The 25,197-nt window shown below is 36.3% G+C and overlaps 2 protein-coding genes across 30 annotated transcripts in view; one reads left to right on the plus strand and one right to left on the minus strand.

The window, feature by feature from the left end:
* Window positions 1-17,013, plus strand: part of Ccdc83 (coiled-coil domain containing 83) — a 77,796-nt gene extending 60,783 nt beyond the window's left edge. For all 4 annotated transcript variants that reach the window (XM_021247204.2, XM_021247203.2, XM_021247205.2 and 1 more), the window contains one exon: window positions 16,798-17,013. In XM_021247204.2, coding sequence (XP_021102863.2) covers window positions 16,798-16,989 — 192 coding nt within the window. In that variant the 3' untranslated portion in view covers window positions 16,990-17,013. The remainder of the gene's footprint in view (window positions 1-16,797) is intronic.
* The window catches only part of Picalm (phosphatidylinositol binding clathrin assembly protein), a 186,906-nt gene continuing 170,388 nt past the window's right edge, over window positions 8,680-25,197 (minus strand). For 14 of the 26 annotated variants that reach the window (XM_013066857.3, XM_004868233.4, XM_004868232.4 and 11 more), the window contains 4 exons: window positions 24,504-24,563; window positions 23,006-23,110; window positions 11,244-11,346; window positions 8,680-10,033 (listed from right to left, as the gene is read on the minus strand). In XM_013066857.3, coding sequence (XP_012922311.1) covers window positions 11,254-11,346; window positions 23,006-23,110; window positions 24,504-24,563 — 258 coding nt within the window. In that variant the 3' untranslated portion in view covers window positions 8,680-10,033; window positions 11,244-11,253. The remainder of the gene's footprint in view (window positions 10,034-11,243; window positions 11,347-23,005; window positions 23,111-24,503; window positions 24,564-25,197) is intronic. The other 12 variants (XM_087212108.1, XM_087212105.1, XM_087212106.1 and 9 more) reach the window with 1 other exon arrangement.

Raw genomic sequence — 25,197 nt, forward strand, 5'->3', positions numbered from 1 at the left:
TCTTTTGATTGGTGAATTGAGACCATTAACGTTGATGGTTATAACTGAAATGTATTGACTTGTCATTGCCATGACTTTTTGTTTTTGTTGGGTTCTCCCCCTTTACATTTAATTTCTTGTCATGCCAGATGGGTTCATTCTGCTTTGCTTCCTGGGGTTGTGATCCTCAATGTCTGTTCCTAGGATATTGTGTAAAATTCTTTGGAGTGCTGGTTTGGTATTCACAAAGTTCCTAAGGTGTTCTTTGTCATGAAAGTACCTTATTTCTCCATCCATTTTGAAAGATAGTTTTGCAGGGTACATCAATCTGGTTTGGAGGCTGTTTTCTTTTCAGGCTTGGAATATGTCCCTCCCAGCTCTTCTTGGCTTGAGGGTTTGTGTTGAGAAGTCTGCTGTGATTCTGATGGGCTTTCCTTTGTATGTGATTTGTGTCTTTTTTCTGACTGCTTGGAGAACTTTGTTCTTCTGTTGTGTTTCTGGAATCTTAACAATTATAGGCCTACGTGCAGATTTTTTTTGATCAAGGCTATTTGGAGTCCTCTATGCCTCACTTAGCTGTATGTCAAGTTCTTTTCCCCTGCTTGGGAAGTTTTCTGCCATTATTTCTGTGAAGAGATTTTTTATGTCATCTCCACTCTCTCCTGTTTCTTCATTGAGCCCAATCAGTCTTATGTTAGTCTTTTTTGCATCATCTAGCAGCTGCTGGATTGATTTCTCATGTTCCCTTATAATTTTGAAGCAATTTTTCTTTTCCTGGTCACTAATTGCAATCTTATCTTCTATATCTGAAATTCTGTCCTCACACTGGCTCATTCTGCTGTGTAGACTTTCAATGGAGTTTTTCATCTCCTAGAAATCTAATTGCATCTGTTTTATGGATTCCATTTGTTTCCTATGTTGGGATTCCATCATGTTTCTGAGCTCCTCTCTAGATTTAGTAATCATATGTGGCACTAGGGGCACAATTTCTCCTGTTATCTGAGAAATTATTTCTGATTTCATTTGTTCCAGATCCCCTTTTGTTGCCAGTTCAGTGGGTCCAGGTGGTTGAGTATCAGAGTGTTCCATCTCATTTCCCTTTGGGGTTGCTGTAGGTGATCTGGAAGTCTGGTTTTGAGACTTATTTACGTGTTTTCTCATTTCAACTGGGGCAGGGGGCTGTTAGCGCCTGCACGGATTACCTCCTCTGAGCTGGGAGAGGTGGGACAGGGGCCGGGAGCAGCGGTAGGGATGGTGACCCAAAAGCCCTTTCCTGTGGGCTGGGAGCAGCCGGAGGGATGGTGGCCGGGAAACCCCTTCCTCTGGACCAGGCGCAGTGGGATGGTGGCTCAGAAGCCCCTCCCTCTGGGCCGGGAGCGGTGGGAGGGATGGTGGCCCAGAAGCCCCTTCCTCTGGGCCAGGAGCGGCGGGACAGAAGGTGGCCCAAAAGCCCTTTCCCCTGGGCTGGGAGCAGTGGGACGGATGGTGACCGGGAAGCCCCTTCCTCTGGACCAGAAGCAGTGCGACGATGGCTCAGAAGCCCCTACCTCTGGGTCGGGAACAGTGGGACTCAGTACCTTGGTCTGGTGGTCTGGTGTCCTCCGCTTCTTTGTAGTGTGGAATCAGGTGGCTGCCTGTCTGCATCGGGGTGATTCGGTGTCTTCCGCGTGACTCAGGACCTCGGTAGCGCGTACACAGACCTGCCTGTCTGCAGCGGGCTGATTCGGCGCGTTCTGCGCGACTCGCTACTTTCAAAATTATTATTCTTCATTTAGCATTCATTTAGCTGTTTTAGTTGAGGATATGATCATGCCAATTCCTGGCTTTGCAGCCACAGGACAAAGTTGTGACCAATGGAAGGTGAATTTCTGAGTCATCTCTTCCCCTTTCCCTCTTTCTCCATCTTGCTGCTTCTTAAGTATTTATGCCATAATCCACTCTGGACTGTACAGATGACAGTAAACATAAGGATTGTGGAACAGAAAATGTAATACCTAAAAATGGATACCCAACAATTGTGTGAGGCAAAGCTGCTGTGCTAGTTTACTTTCATGTATGGAAATAAATGTCTATTTTGTTTGAATCATTGTTAAAGTTTTGTTACATACACCCAAAACAAATCCTAATTCTGAGGATAAGAATGCTTGCTTCATAAATCATGATTTCAATAAAACGTAATCTTTAAATGACATTAAATAAAGCCTAAATAATTTATTTTGTTAAAAAGGAAGAAAAAAAAGGCTCAAACATCTTTAGAAAGTATTCTTCTTTACAGAGTAACCATGGGCATCTAAAATTGCTGCCTTTAGTATGGCTTTCTGTGTGGGCCTGACTTTTCAAGCTGACCAAATACAGTATTACCAAAGCTGTCTTAGGATCAGGAACTCAGCTTGCTGCAAGAAGATGTAAAGTGAGAGGTTCAGTGTTTTGCTTTAGAAGCACCTTACTGGATTTCCACCAGCACTGTACTGTTGATGATGCAAAAGAACGGAATAGATAATACTTAAGTCTCTACTTTTTAAAAACTCTTCATTGATAAATAGGAAAAAAATGTGGTGATTATATGCATTATCCATCAATCCTACTTTAATCCAATAAGGTTAGGTGTACATTTATCCCCATTTTACAGATGAAGAAACAAGCAAAAAGAAATTTAGTAACTTTCCCAAAGGCATCTAGCTGATTAGGTGGTGAACCAGGATTTGAACATAGGTGTTTTACCTTTAGAATAATAGGCTCTCGACCACAAGCTATTCTGCAACCCACTAAGAATAACAGAAATTATACATTGAATTTTTGGGTTAGTTTTTTTTTGTGATGCTAGAAATTGAACATGCTAGGCAAGCACTCTACCACTGAGCTACATCTACAACCCTCTACTGAACCTTTATCATGTGCTACCTTTATCATGTGGATATTCTGGCATACTGAGGATATCAAATGAGTAAATGAATAAAGTGGATCTACTTATCTTAAACTCTTCTTGGACAGCCTGCACGGCCTTTGCGGATTGTCCCTTATCTCTTTTAGTTCATACCCAAGCTTTGTACCTCCACATTTTCCCAATCTTCCTATCTCTCAAAACCATGTAGTCTTGCTTTTGCTCCTGTGTATTCTGCTGTATAGCTAGAGGTAGGGTTCAAGTTCCTAAGTGCTGGATCCAATGGACAGTTTTTGGTCTTCATTTTACTTGTGTTGACCATTCTCTACTTCAATTATATCCTTGAAATCTTTTCTTTGGTTCTTCTCCCCTCAGCTTGGCTTTTCTTGCTCTGGCACTGTTGTTCCTTTAGTAATCTCAACCATTGTTATGATTACTCTTCTGCATAGTGTTTTCCACACTTGGGGTTTGTTTAGGTTTCCAGAAGTGGATTTAGAAAGCAAAAGATACAAACTTTTTTTTTTTTTTTTGGTAGCGGGGATCGAACTCGGGTCCTTGCACTTGCGCAGCAGGCAGCGAAACCACTGAGCTAAATCCCCGGCCCGATACAAACATTTTTATGACTTTCTGAAAGTGTTGCCCAGTGAATGGTGCCCCTAACCATGCCAGAGTTGCTGGATTTGCCCCTAGAAATGACAGGAGTTAAACAAGCAAAATAAGTAAATAAATACAGGTGTCAACAAAGGTGAATTCCAGAATCTATTAAGGGTGGGGAAGAGAGAAAAAGTGGGCCTGAGTCACAAATGGAGGTCTGGAGAAGGATTACAATTGTGGTAGACCTTGAATACTTGATAAGCAGTGAGCCACACAGATACTGTGACACAGACACAGGACTGAAGGATAGGGGCTAGAACCAACCAGACATATGAATCCACCACGGGATACATTACCATTCCTTTCTCAGGAAGCTACACTTGGGCAGAAAATTATCAAGCTAGGAAATTTTGTGAAACACATACACTACTCTTGCAACCAAGAAGCTGTCTGTGAAGTTTCTGATAAAGTATAACTAAAAATGCCTTGTACTTTCCCATAGGATAAGGGACCTGTGAAGTCCCACTTAACTCCTGAATCTCCAAGAAGGCAGTAAAACAATGTTGTTGAGTGGAAGGCCTTCTTCTCAGTTGGGTCACTGATAAAAGAATTTAGTTTCTCCTAAGTATGTTAAATCAGTATTCTTCCTGTTTGTAGAAGAACAGCCTTTCCTGAAGGAAAAAGGCCTATCTTTTTCCCTTTTGTTGGCCTCAGAACTGGCAGCACACCTGGTAAAATAGAATGCCTCTAACCTGGAGTGGTAGCAATAAATATCTGCAATGAGTCTCCGTATTCATTATTTGTTATCTTCTGATACAAACTGACCAGTAAGACAAAGGCTGTTTTGTAGCTTCAGGGAGAGATCTATTCCATTAATCTGACTCCTTATCCTTTGATATAAATTCCTCACTTTAAATTTATGTGCTATACACCAGAATTTAAGACAGGTTCACTAGCCAAACTTCCACCTCTTGATTACTTTCCTGAGTAAATTTCCTAAAAGTGAAATTACTAGATTAAGTTTATAAACTCGCAAGCTTTCTTACAAGTACCAATTTTCATTCCTCCCCTCCAAAAAAAGGTCCATGTAAAGGTCCAAGCTTATTCTCCTGAGGCATGCTCTATTTTGACAAAGTGGAATTTTACATATATAACAGTATAACACTAACAGCCTTACACTTGGAAAGAAAGCACCATTGTTGTTTTCACTTGTATGTTTTAATTATTAATAAACTTTTTCATGGTTGTATTTCTTTTTTTTGGTACTGGGGATCAAACTCAGGTCCTTGCACTTGCGATGCAGGTGGTGGAACCACTGAGCTAAATCCCCGCCCCTCATGGTTGTACTTCTTTAAACTGTTTAATCATATTTTTCTCTTTTCCTATTTGACTGTATTTAGTCACCTATACTTTTTAATCTTTAAAACTTCTTGAGTCATTTAACCCATTTGTAATTTACTTTGGACTATGATGGAGAGAATCAATCCCTCCCTCCACTTTTCTCTGAACAGGTATTTGGTGTTGGCTAAACGGTCTTATTAAGAAGTCTGTTTTCAGGCTGGGGGTTTAGTTCAGTGGAACCACGTCTGCGTTGCAAGTGCAAGGTCCTAAATTTGAGCCCCAGTACCAAAAAAAAAGTCTGTTTTCTTTATTCTTTTTGCGTGCTGGGGATTAATTAGGGCCTTGGACATCACTGAGCATCTCTTCAAACCTTACTCTTTTGACAAGGTACCCTACCACACATTTTAACCCATTTATGCCAAGGATTGCAATTTTTTTGAATTTCTGTATAAAATTCATTTTTTCCCTTTTTTTTTGGTACCAGGGATTGAACTCAGGTCCTCAGCTTGCGAGGCAGGCGCCAGAACCACTGAGCTAAATCCCAGGCCCTTTTTCTCTTTTTTTTGATAGGGTCTCACCATGTAGTTCAGACAACAATCCTCCTGCCTTAGCTTCCCAAGTGCTGGGATTATAGGCATGAGGCACCATGTACTGCCCAGTGCAAAATTCATATATGTTGCATAAAAAAACTCAAGGAACAAGAATTTGAAGGGAAAAATAAAATGTCATTATGTTCCATTCTTATGGGTGTTACAAAAATGGAACACCAAGTACTGAAAGGTTAACATCTGTTATAAGGCTGTTTTATTCTGCTGCTATGTCTTTTAGGCCACTATCATATTTTAATTTACTATACCTTTATAAGACAAAGTGAATCCTCATTTGTTCATTTCTATTTCTGACCCACACAGGACATAAAATTCTATCCATGATGAACTAATCGTAAGTCCTGCACATTAGTTGTTATAAAAGATTAGCTCCTGGTGACAACTGTTATACGTGTTAAGTGCAGCTATCTTTTCACCTACCTCACACCAGCTGGCTGGGCTTCTTTGGATTTCAGTCTGTCCTTTCTCTTCCTGCAGTCCTTCTTTCTCCTTCCAGTAATTAAATTTGGAAGTGAAGAGCTTTCCAGTCCAACTCTACTTCAAGACAAAAATGATTAAAGATTTCATTTTGTACCTTCAAAGACAGCCATTAAGCTACCTGATAATGCCAGGGTGAGCTTGATGCTTCCACATAAGTGTTCCTGAAAGCCTAAGGAAATCAACTTTCTGGACAGACTGGGGTCTAGGTGAATGGTAGATTAGGAAGGAGGCTGCTTATTTCTTCTGTTTCTTTCCCTGGATTTGTAGTCAAAAGCATGGTAGGTAATTCAGTGCTTGTTTAAAAGAGCACAGGGGACAGCTGCCAAGTGCCCTAGGCTCAAGCAAAGCAGACAGGGTTTCTAACTGGGAAGGTCATCAGCCACAGTTAGTTCCCAAAGTGAGTCTCCGACAATTTTAAAACAAACTTTGAAATTAGCTTTTGTAGGCCAGGGGTATAGTTCAATGGTAGCAAATGTGCTTAGAATGAGCAAGGTCCTTGGTTTGGTCCCCAGCACCAAAAAAAAGAGAAAAAGGAGGAGGAGGAGGGGGAGAAAAGAAGAAGGGGGGGGGAAGGGTGGAAGAGAGAAGGGGAAGGGGAGGGGGGAGGGAGGAGAAAGAGAAGGCAGGGGAGGAGGAGAATGAGAAAGAAGGAGAAGGAAGGCAGAAGAAAGAAAAAAGGAAAGGAGAAAGAATGAGGAAAAGCTTATGTAACAGGTAAAAGAAAAGCTATCGTGAATCAGTGCTTATTGGAATAGCTTTCATAAAACTTTTGTAACTTCACCTTTCTCTCCAGTCTGCCTATAATCAGTTCAACCTACTCTATTCTGCCTCAAGATAGTCACATCTGTGCCAAAATACCTGAGAAAGAACTTTACACAACTTTTGACAATGTGGGCAGTTTCATACAGCATAGAAATTACACATGTATATTACATTAACAACAAATAGGATACATACTAAATGAACTAGAAATAGTCCAGCTTAGCTAGAGACTTGCAAAACATTTCTAATTAGTGATACTGCAAATACAGCATCATTTCTTAATACCGGCAAAGAAACAGCATGTGGTTTTCTGGGAGAAACCACATGGAAGATGAAAACCACAGCCTTTCTTCTCAGAGGCTATTCAGACAGAAGTCCAGAAGGGTTAGTTGGACCCATGGGAAGCAGCAAGAAAGACCTGAGTGCTGATGGGAACTGTGGAATTGTCTTTTCTGAAAGGCAAGTGAGTTCCTCTGGATGAGTGCTGTGGCCTCTCAATACAAAACCAGTCACTACTAGCATACAGGAGCCATACTCACCTTGGATGAATCATTTGTTTTTATTTGATATTTGTTTACCCTCTTAAAGAACAAGCATCTGCTTCAGTACTGAATTTTCAGTTTGGAAAAAACACTTTGTAGAAGATGATTAACAAGAGAAGAGCTATGAAATTATTTTAATTTTAGCTGAAGGAGAAGCATCCCCTAAAGACCTAGTTTTTAGGGATAAGATTTTGTTGGCTCATGGAGAGTAAAAAATTAGCAGTCTAATATGAGGACTAGACATGGACTCACAGTCACTAGTTAACAAAGGGATAATTTTTACAGAATGCTGAATGCTAATAAGATATTAAAGCAAAAGCAAAAAATTAAGAAAATGATTAGGGCCAGGTACAGCTACGCTACACAGCTAATACTTGCGTTTCTTTGCAGTCACTACCAACTTAACTAGGTAGTAATATGGCATGGGCATACATGGATTTATAACCTGATATAGTTATATACCTAACAGCTGATCTACTTCACTCATCAGACTTTGATTAATGTTGCTGTTATCACATATTTGCACTCCTTGTCAATGAAGTCAGGGTATAAGAGAATTCCGGAAGAGGCAGGAAATGTTTCCCAGAAGAAAGATCACATGGGAATAGAGTGGCCATCACCCTAGATCTGAGAGGGACACAATCCCCACTGCAATTCTGAATTAATGACAGCAGGTGACAGAAATTACAATGGACCATAAAACCAAGTACTAGACTCTGTTAACTGCTAGCTTATGGATGTGAGCATCTACCACAAACAGGCAGAGTGTGGATAATTCCTACTTGGCAGAGCCAGAAAGAAGTTTGAAAATAAAATGGAAATAGTTACAATGCTTTTCACATGCTGAGATATACTACTACTAAGGTAAGCTACAGTCCTAAATATTAACATTTACTCAAACATCAGAAGAGACAAATCAAAATTTGTCATGGAATTACAGAAGCTAACTTATAAAAGTATAATTTCTCAATTTATACAAAAATGGTTTAATAATAGTGAAACTTAAAAACCAGTAAGATTAACAAATCACACTGGCTATAGACTATATATTTTTTTCTAACCACAGCATGTATTATGTAGTCATTTATCAATGCAAAGCTTTTAATCCCTCCATCATGTAACTCTGAATCCTACTTAGTATTCAATATGCACTATCATAAAAGATTTCTTTGGCAGTCATAATCATATGCACCAAGGTGTCAAATCCAAAAGCATTTTCTTTCTTAAACCTCCCTGATCAAAGGCATCTGATCAGAAGGCAAAAATGAACGATTTTAATTAACAGTTCAGTTTACCAGTACGAGTCTAAGGTAATAAAAACCGCAAAGATAAATCTTTTTGGAAATTTAAATAAAACAGAAATTTTACATTTTATTAAATCAGTAAACATAATCACCTGGGTACACTTTTATTAGCAAAAATGATTATACTGATGATAAAAAATAAAAGGAAAAAAGAAAATGTACCTCAGACCAGAATACCATAGCAAAAGTTTTGTGGAAGCTGCATTTTATTTGAAAATCCACCCATTTTGCTAACATACATTTTAATATTGTAAACAAAAATAGAATCTGCAGACAATGCAACAAGTATGCTTAAACTCATGTACAGAATTGCTTTCCTACAATGAACTGTCCTTCTTAAGGCCCATTTTCAACCCAAGCATTAAGATGTATTTACACAAAGCACCGATCAACAGTGCAGTTTAATTCTTTGTTATCTAAACTCTTGGCTAGACATTAACTTTAAAGATACTATTTCCCCTTATTAAAAAGGTACATGTTCATAAGATGGCACAAGCCAAATAAAAGTTTAAGGATTTTGTCTCTTTTCCCTACCCCAATAACACCTCCTAGAGTTTTACTGAAAAGAAGGAAAGTCTTGAGGTGAAAGCAATTCCTCACATTCATTTTGGAAAGGCCCTAATGTCAAATGGAAAATAATGACATGCCAAGCACAAAGCAGTAAAGATCCTTCCCAATGCACTAATGCTGAATTTAAAATGTAGTGCTTTTCCTAGTCAGTGAACTGTTCCCTTGTAAAATCCTAGGCACAGAATTGACTATAAGGATTAATGCATTTTTAATGCTTCCCTAAATCCCATAGAGACTGAGAATTTTGAAGAGATTCAGACCTATGGGGTTGCCTTAAAATATTTAGTGCTCTGTATGTCAGCTGAAAAGCATTCTGAATCAGATTCATTCTTGTGGATAAAAATCAAACATACTGTATACATCCATACTCATTTTCATAAGGAGGTTTGATACAATATTAATGTTATGTAAAATTGATAATCATAAATAAATACAAATACTTAAGGAATGTCTACTGAAATTGAATATAATTTTTTTTCAAGGGAAAGTTAATTTCAGTTATGGTTTCTGTGTCTGTGAGGACTGGAGAAAAGAAAAATAACGCACAATGAAGAATTATGATTTTGATCCCCCAACAAGTCCCGTTGAATTACAGTAAAGGACACAGCTCTTCTCTCCAGGCAGCTTTTCCAAATACAAATTTCACACTTTCCAAATAAGGGCTTTTGTTGATAGGTTATTGATTATGGGTATTAATAGGAGTTGAAAGAACTGAAGGGTTAGTCACCAAAAAGACAGATCTTAAGTCTTAAATCATGGCAATTCTTGGCTTTATAAACTGTACTGATAGGTTCTTCTATAAACTAGTCCCAATTTCCTTCATGGGCCTTTACTGGGTTACTGTAGCATTCTAATGGAAGAAGAGTTTAAGAGACAGCAGTTTGGATTTTGCTGGAAGTAAGGATTCGCCACTTGAGCACTTGTCTTTTTGAAATAATTCCATTCTCTTCCATCTAGTTACATAAACTGTATCTGGAAGAAAAAAAAGAGGCAATGTTTAATTCACTGCATTGTAGAATGTCTTCTCTCAAGTAAAAATCCTTTACCATTCAAATGGCTCAGAAGTGCTCATAACATGCTTATCACAAACACTGATTACAAAGCAAAGTACTATCAGCTTATATGTCAGAACTTAATATCTAAAACATAATTATAGGGACTTCCAAATACTTCTCTAATTACTAAAAACCAAGGGGTATCATAAAGGGGATTGGAAGAAAGAAGTTCAAAGAGCTATTTTTCCATAACAAATTCAAAATATTTGTCTGTAAGTACAAATATTCCATGTGAATCTCATTTGGGATTGCAAAATTTAAACTAGTATTTTTGAACAAGATAAAACTAGAGATAATAAAAGAATAATGTTATATTAATTTCTTTACTAACATAAATCAAAATCTGAAAGACCTATAAAATGAATAATTTTAAATGGGGAATCAGTGTTCACTCAAAGATATTGCACTTACAGTTTCTCTTAAACTGCCTATCCAAAGATATTACTGACGTAGATGTGCTAACAAACTTGCCAAATTAGAAGAGTATAAAGTCCCAGAGATCTATAAGGTAAATTGAGGGCTATAGCTCCAAGAACAAATACTGTCTTCCAGCAAACAAGGCAGTGTGGATCATACGCAAAATTCTTCTAATTGAAAGGGCTTAAGTATTCATCTATTCTTAACCTTAAAACAAGCTATTTTATTTTTTTAAAAAAGTGTTAAAAGTGTTACTGTTTTGAAATGAAAAGGTACACATAAAATATAACCCTTTCAAGAAATTATTAAAATGAATTCTTCACAATCCTGGCCCTTATACTAAAACTAAAGGTGATCCCATCTCTACAGTGTATAAACTGTTCTTTGAAGACTGACTAAAACTCCTAGTTTTTAAGGGTAGTATTGATCTCATCCATCTGCTGTGAGCAGAAGATGCTTCTATATGTAAATGTTTCTTTAACTTTACATCTTCTAATTATGTCAAAGATACTTTCCAAGTTGTTTCTCTTATGTCTTATTCTGACCTATTTTTATTCTTCATCTGAAGAATAAAGGAGGTGGTGATAGAGAAGTGGAAGGAACCTTGAGCCCTTTAAAGAAACAAAGGAGGAGGAGTGAATTGTGCTTAATGTTTGGTAATTTTTAGTAAGTATTTAAGCCCCCATATCTCCCCCAACGAGTAGCAATACCTAAAGTGATTTATAAGAAATCCTCCAAAGAGAGCTCTGCAAAAGGGTCCTTTCCTGAAGTTCTGTGAGGACTGTGACTGGAGGGGCTGGATGCTGCCGACAGCTGGGGGAAAAGAAGACAGAGAGAGGGAAAGAAAAAAAGATCTCAGAATGACAGAACATGAAAGCAGAAAATGTAATGAAAGAGGAAGTGGTTTCTGTTTTGTCACCTTTGATAAAAATTATAAAGGCAGCCTTTGTAGAAAATGGAATTATTAAAACAAAAATTTTCGTCACATGTCAAGTTAAAGGGTATTCAATGGCATGTGATTTTTCAGAAAACAAATTCATGCTTCTGAATTCCAAAGAAATAAAGTCTTAAAAGGTCAATATAATCTGACCCATGTTTAAGACTTTTAGTGTACAGGAGGGTAAGGAAAGGTGGTGGGGAGTACAGCAGACAGGATGTATAATCTTGTGTGTTTTAAAATTGAGTGAAGACAGTTTCCTGTGTCCAGGTGATCTGCTTAAAGATGTGCAAACTACGACCTCAGTTCAGACCCATCATATCTAGCCGCAAAATTCTTTTTTTCCTTCTTTATAAAGACTGGAAAGCAATGTCCTTGGTTCTCACACTTTTTTCACATGGAGTTGTCTTCTCCCTCTTTAGACATGTTCCAGCTGGTGTCTGTACTATGGGAGGTGAAAGGGACCTCAGAGGTCACCTAGTCTGAATGTCAACGTACTGCCCTGAGTTAGGGGAACACTGAACATCTTTGATTCTGCTTCCTGTTTGAATTCATTTGCCTGACTCTTACAATCTTCCAATTCTTCCAATTATCCTTTAATTTGATTATATTATAAAGTAGGAAGACCACTGAGCTTAGTAACTATCTTTGGCATTCTCCCAAAGGAGTTCCAAAGAAGCAAGATACTGATTTTCACACAGGTATGTCTTTCACCAAGGTGACTTATGAGTATTTTAAACCTAACAAAATTCTGGAACAAACTTTTAATTCTTTTTCTCCTTCTGTATAGGTCTGCAGAAGATGCAAGCACCAGTCCATTATGAAATGAGCTGTTTTGGGGGTTGTTCAATTGAGCATTAAATCAAAGTTGACTTAACAGAAATAGTTTCAATTCATACTTTCAACGTTCAGATCCAGTAAAAAATTTCAAGCTGTAAAAATGTCTTTGCTGGTCTAAAATGATCTCATTTCATTCTGTTTACTTATTTTTAAGAAAAGCACTACAGAGAACGAGTAGCCAAAGAATTTCCTCAAATATTATAACACCAGTGTAAACTATTTGTTGTTCTGGACACCAAGATCAATTTAAAGGTTTAAAAGTAACCCAGTTAAACTGGTGGTCAACTCGCTTTCCTAATTTATATCTTGGTTCTGAAATAAATGTTGAAAGACAATACAAAAGATGATAGAATTATGCAGTCAGCATGTCTGGACTTAAGTTTCAAATATCATTCATTTAGAGATAGATTTAGGTGCACTTCATTGGAAATATGCTCCCACCTCCCACTTTCAGCCAAACCACTCAGGAGCAGAATGGTTTCAAGTAATCATTAGTCACTGAGCTGGAGGAATTAGACATTCACACTTATTTTCATTACTGAGTTTCTTTCCAAAGCAGATTTTCAGTTTTACTTCAAGTTAAAACAAAAACAAACTCTGCTTATTACAGACAGACTGCATCTAAAATCTGAAATCATCTATGAGCGTCTCACGCTAAACGAATTCTTAAATCACATGTTTTTATCAGAGCAGCAGTCCTAAAGATCTGTTAGCTCCAGTAGAAAATGCTCCTGAAGAATATAAAGGAGACACTATTACTCTTCTGAATACATGAGCATACAGCTAGAGAAGTCCTAGAAGCTTATACAGTAAACAATATTAAAGAGGATCAATTTTCATTGGGAAAAAAAGTGCTGGTTTTAAACTAAAACTTCACCTAGCTTCTAAAATTATTAAGATATACAAATATACATATCTTATATCTATAAATATTTAGTCAAATTAAAACATAACTGATACTACCAATAAGAAAGTAAGACTTTACATCCTTGTAATAAATTTCTTATCAACATCCATCTGAAGCACATGAAACTGTAGTTCACATTGGTTTGGCTGCTGCCCAGCTCCAAGAACTGGGACACCCATCAGCCTTGACCACTGGTCCTACCCCTTCCCAGCACCAAGCAACAAGGCACAGACACACCCTTCCAAGGTGAGAAAGTAGGCAGCAGAAAAGACTATGAAGGGGCTGTGAGATGCTGATGGGTAAGAAGTAGTGGGATAGGAGATTAGAGATAGAAGCTGGCAGGGGAAGTAGGTGTGACCTGTTAATTACTAAATCCCAGGTTATAAGACCAGAGCAGTTCCCCAAAGCCCTACATGTGGACATCTAGCGAGAACTTGAGCAGGTTGTCCACAGGATGGCCTAACTGACCAGCCTGAGGAGTGGGTGATACAAAAAAGTCAGACCACACTGAATTTTTGCCACTGTGTTCTCTCTTGCACAGATGGTCTACCTTCACGCTATAGGGTATACATCTTTTCCTACTTTTACTTGGTCCAAACTCACTCTGCAGAGCCTTTTCTTTTCCTACTTTTAATAAAACTTTGCTACCATTTCCACTCGTCTCGACCAATTCTTTGCTAAAGGACCGAAAGAACCTAGAAATCACCTCCAAGAAGGAAACTCCAGCACTCCAAAACCCAGTAACAGTAGCAAGGTTTAAAACATCTGACAAAGTCACCAGAAATTATGAGCTGATTCTCCTTTAGTTATCATTCTTTTGAATAAATCAAAGAACATGATATAATGCTGCCAAGGAACATAAAATGGCAAAGAACTGAAGGATAAGAAATAAAAAAACTTCTAATATTCATTACAAAATTCACCTGATTTTATAAGCCAATGCAACACAAATTGTTTATTTCAATTAAATTCTATTATAAATATGCCATCACCAGAATACTTAAAAAATTTTTTAAACTATCCTTACCCAGCAGGGACCCGAGTTCGAGCCCTGGTACCCACCCAAAAAAACAAACAAACAAACAAAAAACCCCACTATCTTTACCCATTTTTTAAAAAATAATATTCTCTATCCCAAAATTCCCACAGACCTAAAAAACTAGTATGGCTAACAGCTTGTTCAAATGAAAATGATCTACATCACAACTAAAGATGCTTTTTAAATAAAGGGGTTATGTTAGTCTTACTAGTCCAATATAGATACACTTACTCTTCTCACATTCAGGAAAACGAAACATTTAGAAAAGCAGCATGTAAGTAAAATTACTAAAATTTACAAGTAATTGATGGTAAAAAAAATTCTTGGTTGAAATTCCTCCACTACTCTAATCAACCCTTTAAAAATATACGTTGACAATTATTTCTGGGCCTTTTGGCTAAGATCAAGTGTAAAAATACATGTTGACATTTATAAAAAAAATTCTAATGTAATAAAAGCAAAAGTGATTCTACCTTCATTATACTGTACACCTGTTTTAACACTAAGGAAGAAAATTTCTGGTTAGAATGAAAAAACAGCAGTCTCAGAAACAATGCTAGTGTAATCAAAAGCTTAAAAAGACTAGATAATTAGGAGAAATTTTCTAACATGTATCACTGCCATTGTACTTAAAATTCTTAAGGAGACAACTCTGCCCCACCTTTACAATTAAATTCTTTAGTCACCCAAAAGCCTAAGTAGCACACAGCAATATTATACAGATACGTTTTGTCTCCAATGAAGAAGCAAAGACAACATCACTAAAGAAAAATTGATGTAGTTCTTTTGCCTGGAATGACTGAACAGGGTTTTGTAGTAAGATGGAACTGAATTCAATCCTCTTATAAAATGGGGTTTAGAATACCTAAACCAAATACTTGTATCTCCTTTTATGGCTATGCTGAGAATTAAATGACAGCTACCCAGCATACTGCCTAAAATAAATTAATTTAAAAAATATTAGTTCAATTTTCCCTAGCACTTACCATCAAATGTCCATCTGCACTCATCAGTGGTCCAATTCAAATGTCATTGAATCTGTTGCTCCTGCTCTTCCACTATGCTCTCAGCACTCTATTTTCTCTTATAAGATTTCTCACTCTATAATCCACCCATCATCACTCTTGCTTTCAAATTACACCTATCTTTAGATCCTTCAGGTGCAAGGAAATACTGAATTTAGCCTGCTTCCTCTTTAGTAATTAGCAGTGGTTACATGTTACACATATTCTAAAATGTGTTAAAGTGCTTTTTAGTGAGAAAACAAACTGTATAATAATGGCCTCCAACATGGAATATAAAAAGAAATTAGAACTTGTCTCTTAATTTTAAAATTTAAGCCGAGCACGGTGGTATATGCCTATAATCCCAGCACTGGGGTGGCTGAGGCAGGAGGAGTGCCACATGTTTGAGGCCAACCTGGGCTACATAGTGAGTTCAAGGCCAGCTAAAAATAAATAAATAAAATAGAATAATAATTAAAAAAATAAAATTTAAGGTGGGTGTACTCCCACCACTCATGAAGTTGCAAGTTGAAGGCCAGAGCCTGAGCTAAAAAGACCTGTCTCAAAAAACCAAAACAGAAAAAAAAAATTATTTTTCCTTTTTAAAAGGTATCTAATATGTTGCTATAGTAATATATTCACATAATCTCTAAATGTACATATACTAAGGTTACACACTTGCTATGGTTTGAATGTCTCCTCTAAAACTCATGTTTCAAATTTAGGTGCCATTTTAAGAGTAAGAAGAGGTGCTTAGGTTGATGGCTCCACCCTCCTGAACTGGATGAATGCTGCTATAAGGAAGTGGGTTCATTACTACAGGAATGGGTCTGCTTTATTTTGTGCTCTCTCATTCTTGCTTGCTTCCACCATGTGAGGTCTTCCCTTTGTTAATGGCAAGAAGGCCCTTGCCAGATGCTAGAACCTTGATAATGGACTTCTCAGCCTCCAAAACTGTGAGCCAATATATTTCTGTTTACTATAAATTAGTCTGTGGTGTTCTGTTATTGTAGCACAAATAAACTAAGGCAATGTTTAAGTCATTTTCCTAACACTACTGTGTAACAAAATGTTGAGGGACTGACCACAGTGTTTCTCAATAGGATTTCACAGAGATATCAGTCTTAAAACTGGGCTATAGAACAGTAAGTTGGTTTTGAGTAATATTTACAGCAATGGCCAAGTCACTAGTGATTCATCAAATCCAACTGCATTAGGATGTAAGTATACAGAGTTGCAATTCATGTATTTTAAAGATAATGCTATTCTCTGTGGAATATGGTTAAAAAAGGATTCCTCTACTGTGCACATGTAGAGGGTCTACCCTTTAGGATAACTCTAGTGGCACTGATTCAAAGCTCTACTCAATTTGTTCAGGGGATGCTGCACAGTGACTTGGAAGCATGCTTCTTTGAAGGTATGTTGTATCTAAACCGCTTCAAAACTGCAGATTGGAATCTACAATAGCTTAAAACGTTAACATAGGTGCAATGCCACTGTTATTCAAAAGTAGTATCTTAAGGTATGTATTTTACAGAACTGTGACAACCTAAACTGGCCGTCAAAGAGAACCAAACAAGAGAGAAGGAAACAGACCACAAGAAGTCCTAAGATTATAGGAGGAAATATTAATGGACTGGACCAAAAACAAACACCTTCTATCTACAGAAATGTTTCCAAGTTTAAGAGGCATCCTTTTAAAGTTCCTTTTGATAGATGTGAATCATGAAAATTTATGTCAACTGTTACTCTAATGAAACAAGATAAAAATTAAAAATTTATCTACAATGCACACTGCTTTGCTACTTATTGGAAATGTGGCACTTACGTTTGGTTAAAAAATATCCAATCTGTGTTCCACATATGGGCTTGAGGCTACCTATATTACCTAAATTATATATTGAGCTTTCACTAAAAATGCCTGATTTCTACGATTTTAAAAAGATGCTGTCAAATAAGAGTCATAATTAAGGTTTCAAAATAATGAATTATGAATTATTTACAATCAAGAAATTCTGTAATGTATAAAGAAATGCAAGCTATATTATAAATTACAATTGGGGAATAAGGACAATTCAGGGAATGGGGACAACTTCTAAAAATAGGGAATCCTTGTTAAAATTTTCTTTTAAAAAGTGTTCCTTATAATTATCATTAAAAATGTCAATACATTTTTAATATTCAATATTCCTAACTCAATTTTAAATATTCTCACTTGAGGGGCAGGAGATTGAGCTTAGCAGCACCGCACCTCCCTTGCAAGTGCAAGGTCCTGAGTTCGATCCCTGGTACCAAAAAAAAACCTCACTTGATGTTTATAGTATTATCTTAAAAGTATAAAAAGTATTATCCAACTTTATATATAAGGAAACTGAGGCTTATCTACACAGATAATTTGCCCTGAAACACATGATTAGTGAGGAGTCAAACTGGGAATCTGTTGACCTGAAGCCCCCCACCCGAGATATGCTGAAGTAGTCCTAATCCCTAGTACCTATAATTAGGACCTTATTTGTCAATAAGGTTTTGGTAGATGTAATAAGGTTAGGATGAGGTATGTTAGGGGGGACTCCAATCTGATGACTTGATATCCTCTTACAAGGCCTCACGAAGGCAGAGACACCCAGAATGCCATTTGGCAGAAGCAGAGTTTAAAGAGCTGCAGGTGCAAACTGGAAATAACTGGGTCACCAAAAGCTACAAAAGAACAGACCCTTCAGAGAGGATTCACACTGACCACAACCCCACCAACAGTTTCATTTTCTGATTTCTAGCCTCTGGACAGCAAATAAATTCTGTTATTTTAAGCCATTAAATTTCTGGTCCTTCTTATGGCAGCTCTTCGGAAACTAACACAGACCCTAATGCAGATCTGCTAACTCCAAGGCTGGTACATCCCACCTCCAGAATTCCTGTAAAATCTGCTACTCCAATTCATTTCAACTCATCTAGAATTTATGTCTATATTTTATTTATAGGAGGAAGTTAAAGTGATAATAAAAAGGAACTTCTGTAGGAAACATTAGACATTCAACACATTCCCATGTTTTCCATACTGACAATACTATATGTGATCACTGATGTTCAATATTAAGATTCTGTAGAACTTCAGTCACCCACGATTTTAAGAAACTTTCTGGTTTTATTAAGTGGATTACTAACTTTTAGAAACAAAGCTCTCACTGCAAACACCTAGAAAGCAAAACCTTCTTATACATGCTATCTTATTAACAACAGAGGTCAGCTGATGGCTTCCTAATATTTTTGTTATGACTGACTCAAGCGTACACTGGCAGCTTTAGAGCCAAGTTTTCATCTATGGTACTAAATTCCAATTTCTAAAATAGATTATTTCATAGTATCTTATGGTAGGCAAGGGTGAGTGAGCACAACAATGCTGTCAAGGCAAAAGGCCTTCTTCACAGAAACCCAGCTGGACAGATCAGCTGATTGAAGCACTACCAACACCCACAATTAACACAACAAAAAAGTTAAACAAAAGAAACTAACCAAACCAAACCCAAGAAAAAACAAACTAAGCCTAATAGCAAAGAGTCATTAGTTTTTACATAAAAGAAAGTCATTAAAAATTTTTTTTGCCAAGATTTGAGTTATTCCAATCTAAAGCCAACAGTGCCCCCATTTAGAAGGGTAAAAAGTACTCACAATAAGCCACAACAACCCGTTGTTTCCTTTCAGGCACTTAACTGACGTCAGATTTACTTAAAATTGGCCATCTCAAACAAAAACACAGCATTCATTTTGCACCATTAGCCATAACCTCTTAAACAAAACTGTCAGTCCTCTCCATATCATACACAAAAAACCCTAATACCAATCAAGAAACCCAAAGGGCTTTCAATAAGCCCAAATGTAACACTCTATGGTTTTCACAGTGCTTTTGAAAATAGACCGATTAATATGGTATTAATGTGAGTTCTTCATACAAGAAAATAATAAGATCATGACAAGCACAATGACCCTTTCCCACCTCTCCCCAAGAGCTTCTACAATATCTAAAACCATAAAAAAAAATTATTAGAGAAAAGTGTTATTTCATATCACTATGGCTTTCAAAAGAAAACTAAAATTAATCAGGTTAACTGTCTTCATGCTTAACATAACAGCTGCACATTGCAAATGTGGAATGAGTTCACAAACTATTGGTGAGCAATACATATTCCAATTGATATAAACACGAATAAAATTTATCTGTAGCACCAATAAAAGGCATAAGAGTTTCTGTTCTCCCCAAGTCAATACAAACACATTAACAACCCATAACAAGCAATCAAATACTAAATAAGACTGTGAAGAAGCAAAAAAGAGAGAAAAAAATACAGGGACTTAGCATTTTCCATGTAGTCAAGTATCTAGAAAGATGCATTTAGTGTATAGCAAATTTTTAAAAATGTCCACAAGAACATAATACAGTACCTATCTATAAGCAATTAACAGATATATGAAAATATCTTTTTTACAAAGGAATGATGAACTGGCATCAAAAAAGGGAGGCGAGAGGGAACTGAAGGTATAGTTTAATGATAGAGCTTATTATGCATGAAAGCTCGACTTTAATCCTCAGGACCAGGAAAACATAAAATGGAGAGGGGAGATATATATAAATTTTAAAACTAGTATATCCTACTACATTAAAGCTATAATGAAGATAATTTTCCAACAGAACAAAGTCTGAGATGACAGCTTTTTGGAAGATATCAGTTGCTTTCTCACTGGTGAGCACTAAGGAACATTTAGTGTAAATATAACATTTGGTAACGTAAATATAATGTAGAAGATATGACACACTGCTTGGAATATCTTACCAAATGGGAACAAGAAAATATCTGTAAGAAACAGGGTGCTCTAAAAATATTGTTTTAATAATAGGCAAAAGACCAGGAGTTCTATGCTATGCGGTAGGTGAGCAATGGCTCCCAAAAAAACACTTCAAGAAACAAGGAAGGATTTTTGGCAATAGTTCTACAACTTGGATTTGATTAAAAGATTGTATTTTGATAGGATTTCATTTTTCATTTAAACTATCATTAACTTCACAATGTACAAAAGAGATGATCTCTGCCCTCAAATACATTTGCATCCAACTGAGAAAAAGAGAACAAAACAATTACAGAATAATTAAAAGGTAATTAAAGATTATTTTGATTACACCTAAGATTAAATGAGCAACATCAATCCAAGGGGTTGGCTCAGAATTACTGAAATAAAAACATGAGAAAAATGTCATGTACATCAAAGACAAACAATTTAATTTTAAATTATTGAAAATATTCAATCATGAAATCAATGATTATCTTCATTCCTCAGGTAAGCCAGTTAATATTTTAGCTATATTAATCATTAGCTAAGAAATCAAACCAATTTTGAACACTGCTATAAATTATTACAATTATATGACATTAAAGATTAAAGAGGAACAGAGTAAGTTACAAAAAAGGTAAGTTTTCATGAAGGTTCATTTGATATGCAATATCCAAAAACTATTACAAGTCAGGCACTACTCTAGTAACTAAGGACAGAAGCAAACACACCACACAGAAGCCTGGCTTCATGAAGTTTACTATCTAGTAAGGGGGGGGGGTGTCTCTTGTAAGACTAAATGGATGGATGTCAGGTAGCCATAAGGAATAATAAAGAAAAATAACGCAGTATAAGAAAAAATTATGGGGCTGGGGATATAGCTCAGTGGCACCATGCCTGCCTCACACATGGAAGGTCCTGAGTTCAGTCCCCGGTACCAAAAAAAAAAAAAAAAAGGTACTGTAGATGAAGGAATTTTAGAAAGATTAACAGAACACTAGATACTTAATGAAAATTGTAAAGGCAGGACCAGGGATTTAGCTCAGTGGTTCTGCCGCCTGCCTCACAAGCACAAGGTCCACAGTTCAATTCCTGGCACCAAAAAAAAAAAAAAGAAAAAAGAAAAAAGAAAATTGTAAAGGCAAATTGAAGCAGCTCGGTATTCTTTTCACCCACTGTGACTCTTACACATAGGGAGATTTCATGAAGTAGCTTTAAGATGGAAGAAAAACTGAGGGGATATATATATCTGAGATATATATATATCTCATTTGTTATATTTCATTTAGATATATAAAAGCTGAGGGATATATATATTTTGTTTGTTTGAGGCAAGGTCTCATAATGTAGTCCCAACTGGCCTTGAACTCTCTATGTAATCTAGACTGGCCTTCCAAATGCTGGGATTATAGGCATGTACTGTCATGCCTGGCTCCTTACATTCTTGAGCATAGAGATAAGATGATCCAAATACTCCCTCAGAAGATTATCCCAGAATCTATATAAAGGATTATATCACAGACACAAATGCATAAAAAGTATCTGACTTATAAAGGTAAGGATGGGCACCAATTATCTTGACTCCAAGCTATCTTCACTATAAATAATTATGAAACAGGAAAAAAAATCACTGTAAAATGGACAAGGAGAATAAAAAATGAAGAGGCATGTAGGCAAACATATGAATTACAATCAATAAAGATTTTTATTTCTTAACTAGAAACAAATTCACTATCCATTCCTAATCAACAGAGATGTTAATTTGCTTTATGATTTCAATATTCAATAAGGCTGAAAAGTAAAAAAACCACTTCTACTTCACTAGTCTATGAAATACAAAGAGAACAGATTCAAACTGGATTAATAAAAATTAATTTTAGCAATGTAACACTATATGCTTTGGCAAATGTAATATGTATGTGCATTCACATTGAAAAGGCATAAAAGTCCATTACCAAATACTCATTTTCAAATTAAGCATCGGACATATACAGTCACCAATCTACTGGCCTTGGAAATAATTTAAGAAATGCTTCAGCAATATATAATGACTATTTCCATTACAAATTATAAGCAGAACCACTGTCACAGGGGGATAAGCCATCCTATCTCTTCACAAGTGACTCAGAGACCTAAGTAACAAAGGAATTTCCTATTTACTCAGAACAACAGATACAAGATTTTTAAAAAAAAAAAAAAATCCAGATTCTTCTAATGCTATCAATAATCGGCTGAAAAAATGAATATCAGAATGAACTTTTAGGGAAAATTACTAGAGAGGGAACCCTAGGAACATGTGAAGAAGAAAGTCTCTCATGTAAAGAAATGAGGTCAGAATGGCCTTTTCAAGCTTTTCTGCTCTTTTGGTAGTTTGGGTTTTAATACGATCATCATCAGCAGCAAGTTATCTAATATAAAAAATAATAATGATAAAGACAACTTTCTAGAGAGATAACAAGAGCTTTAAAAATATCCCAAGGGCAATACTCTTGATGTAACAACATTCAAGGAAGCAAGCAAGGATCCCGTGGATCCACCAAATGGAAGTTATCTACAATTTTCCATCTTTTTATTTGTAATCTACTTGTCCTTTCCCTCCAAATAATCAACATTCCTAAAAATTTGCTTCCTTTTTTTCTCCCAGCACTGGGGACTGAACCCAGGGCCTTAGCATTGAGCTAAACCTCCAGTCCTTTTGAAAATTTTGAGACAGGATCTTGCTAAGTTGTTAAATTTCCCAGGGTAGGCTTGAACTTGTGATCCTCTTGCCTCAGTCTTCCAGAGCCTAAAAGCTCTTATATGAGAAAGATATGAAGCAAAAAAATACTAATATCTTGTTTCGTTAAGTTATATGAAAGGACTTTTTAGTATTATAGTTCCTCAAAATCAAGCACATTACAACAGTTAGGTGCAGAATATAATACCTGTGCTCCTGATACAGGACCAAAGGGATTTGGTGGCCTCATGACAGGTTGACTGTATATTAAGGTTGGCTGTGTCATTACAGGTACACTTCCCATTTGAGGAGGCTAAAAAAAAAAAGAATAGCAAGTTAAGGGTTTTTAACTCACACCTTACTATGACTAAGTAAACAAGGAGAGTAGGAATGAAAGGTCATCAGCACCTTTCCTTTGACCATAAGGAAAAATTCCTCTAAATACAAATAAAGACTTCAGAGGTATAGACTTTTAATAGTACTTTTATGCAAGTCCTTAGCATGTACCTTTTTAAAAGGTGGTTAGAAAGCCTTTTTCCATTCAGTAAGTTGAAAATTTTAAATTTTACATGCAATACATGAAATGATTTACTGAAAAGCTTCCAAAATTTCCAAATTTGCCATGTTTATTTCTAAACTGCCAACATACTTCAAAATAACCTGCTTTTATATATCAAGTTTTTAATGCCATTAAGCAAATGATCACAAGTGAAGACAGGTGATCCTTTTAAAAGAAGCTGTTTACTGGCTGTGGTTCTTTCATTTTATTTTAGGAATTTCATTATATTTTTAGGAAGAATCAAGAAGACGCTTAAATTACATACGAAGTTAATTCATTCTTGAGTCACTGAAAACAGAATCTCAATCTATTTCTCTGAAAACAATATATACACAGACTACTATATTATTTTGGTTAAAACAAAATGCTCTAAAATCTTATCTTTTAAGAAGCTCTATTTAACCTTTCATGTAGTCTACTATTTATGTATCAAGAGCTTTACTTTAAGTTTATGGGCATGAACACCAACCAAAAGCTGTGAGACTCTTTTATATGTACCAAAGGAGCGATTTCAGTATCGGATACATAAAGTAGCACAGCAGACACAGCAGCAATACCAAGGTGCATCTTCTGCTAGTATCAGTTCCAAAACTATATACCACCAGACTGAAGTCACTACCTACAATTCTGTATATTGAAAAGGTTGGGTGAATAAGCATAGAATGTGCATTGTGGGAGTGCAAAGGTTAAAAGACTTTTTATACCATAACACTCACTGTCTTAGGAAAATCTCTCTGGCGTGTACCAGACTAAATGTAAACCTGTATGATTCAAGTTTTCCTGTTCTCTATAGTATTAAGGTAATAATATCTAAATATATTTAATGCAAGGTCACCATAACAAAAGCTTGGTGCTAACATTAGCATTTCTTTAAGTGTAACAAAAAGAAGTAATGAAAAAAAACCATGCCTAGCAAAGTCATGAAGGGAAATATAAATCAAAGAATTACTACTGTGAAAAACAGTATCTATTGTATATTGATTGTTCTAGAATTACTTATGAAACCAAAGCTATGGTACCATCGTGTTAAGGCACTAGGTTTGATGGTATATAGGGTGCTAAATTTCTTTCAGTTAACACTGTAATAAAAGAATGTTCGATATAATTTAATCTATTTTCTAAAAAGTGTATTGGGAAAAATACTTACAATTCCATATCCTAGCATGCCTGTTGGTGTAGTAGCAGGATAGGCCATTACAGGTGGTGCCTGATATAGTGGAAGGAAAAATAAAACAAAGAAGTATAACTTATGTGTGTCAATCCAATTCAAGGAATTAAAAGCTATTGTTCCACTAAAAAACACTGCTAAGACAGCTGTGATTAAGGGGTATTTGTGGTCATTAATAATTGTGTCAATATTCACTGAAAAACCTATCTTAAAATTAGCAGAAAAGCAGAATTATCAAAAAGAAAAATTTATGACTCAAACTTGGATACAACAGTGATTCAACATTTCAACATACATTTACAGCTCTAAACAGTTTTGATAGAGTACTTGCCCTATCACATGTCGAGGCTCTGGCTTGGGTCCCCAACACCACAAAAATAAAAAACAAAAAACCCTTTATATTTAAAAAAATATTCGAAATTCTAAAATTGGTCTGGGCATGGTGGCACATGTCTGTAATCTCAGCACTCAGGAGGATTGCTGTCAGTTTGAGGCCAGCCTGGGCTACATAGTGAGTTCAAGGCCAGCCTGAACTACAGAGTGAGACCTGTCTCAAAGCCTCAATAAATACATAAATAAACAGACTTAAAGTCTATCACTATCCTTAGAAATGTTTACCAAGAAAAAGCAGTAGTATTGAATATTTTGACATGTAGTTCATTTAGCATTAAAA

The sequence above is a fragment of the Heterocephalus glaber genome, unplaced genomic scaffold, assembly GCF_053883595.1.
Source record: "Heterocephalus glaber isolate CG9 unplaced genomic scaffold, H.glaber_assembly_v1.0 deba00001429, whole genome shotgun sequence".
Lineage (NCBI taxonomy): Eukaryota > Metazoa > Chordata > Mammalia > Rodentia > Bathyergidae > Heterocephalus > Heterocephalus glaber.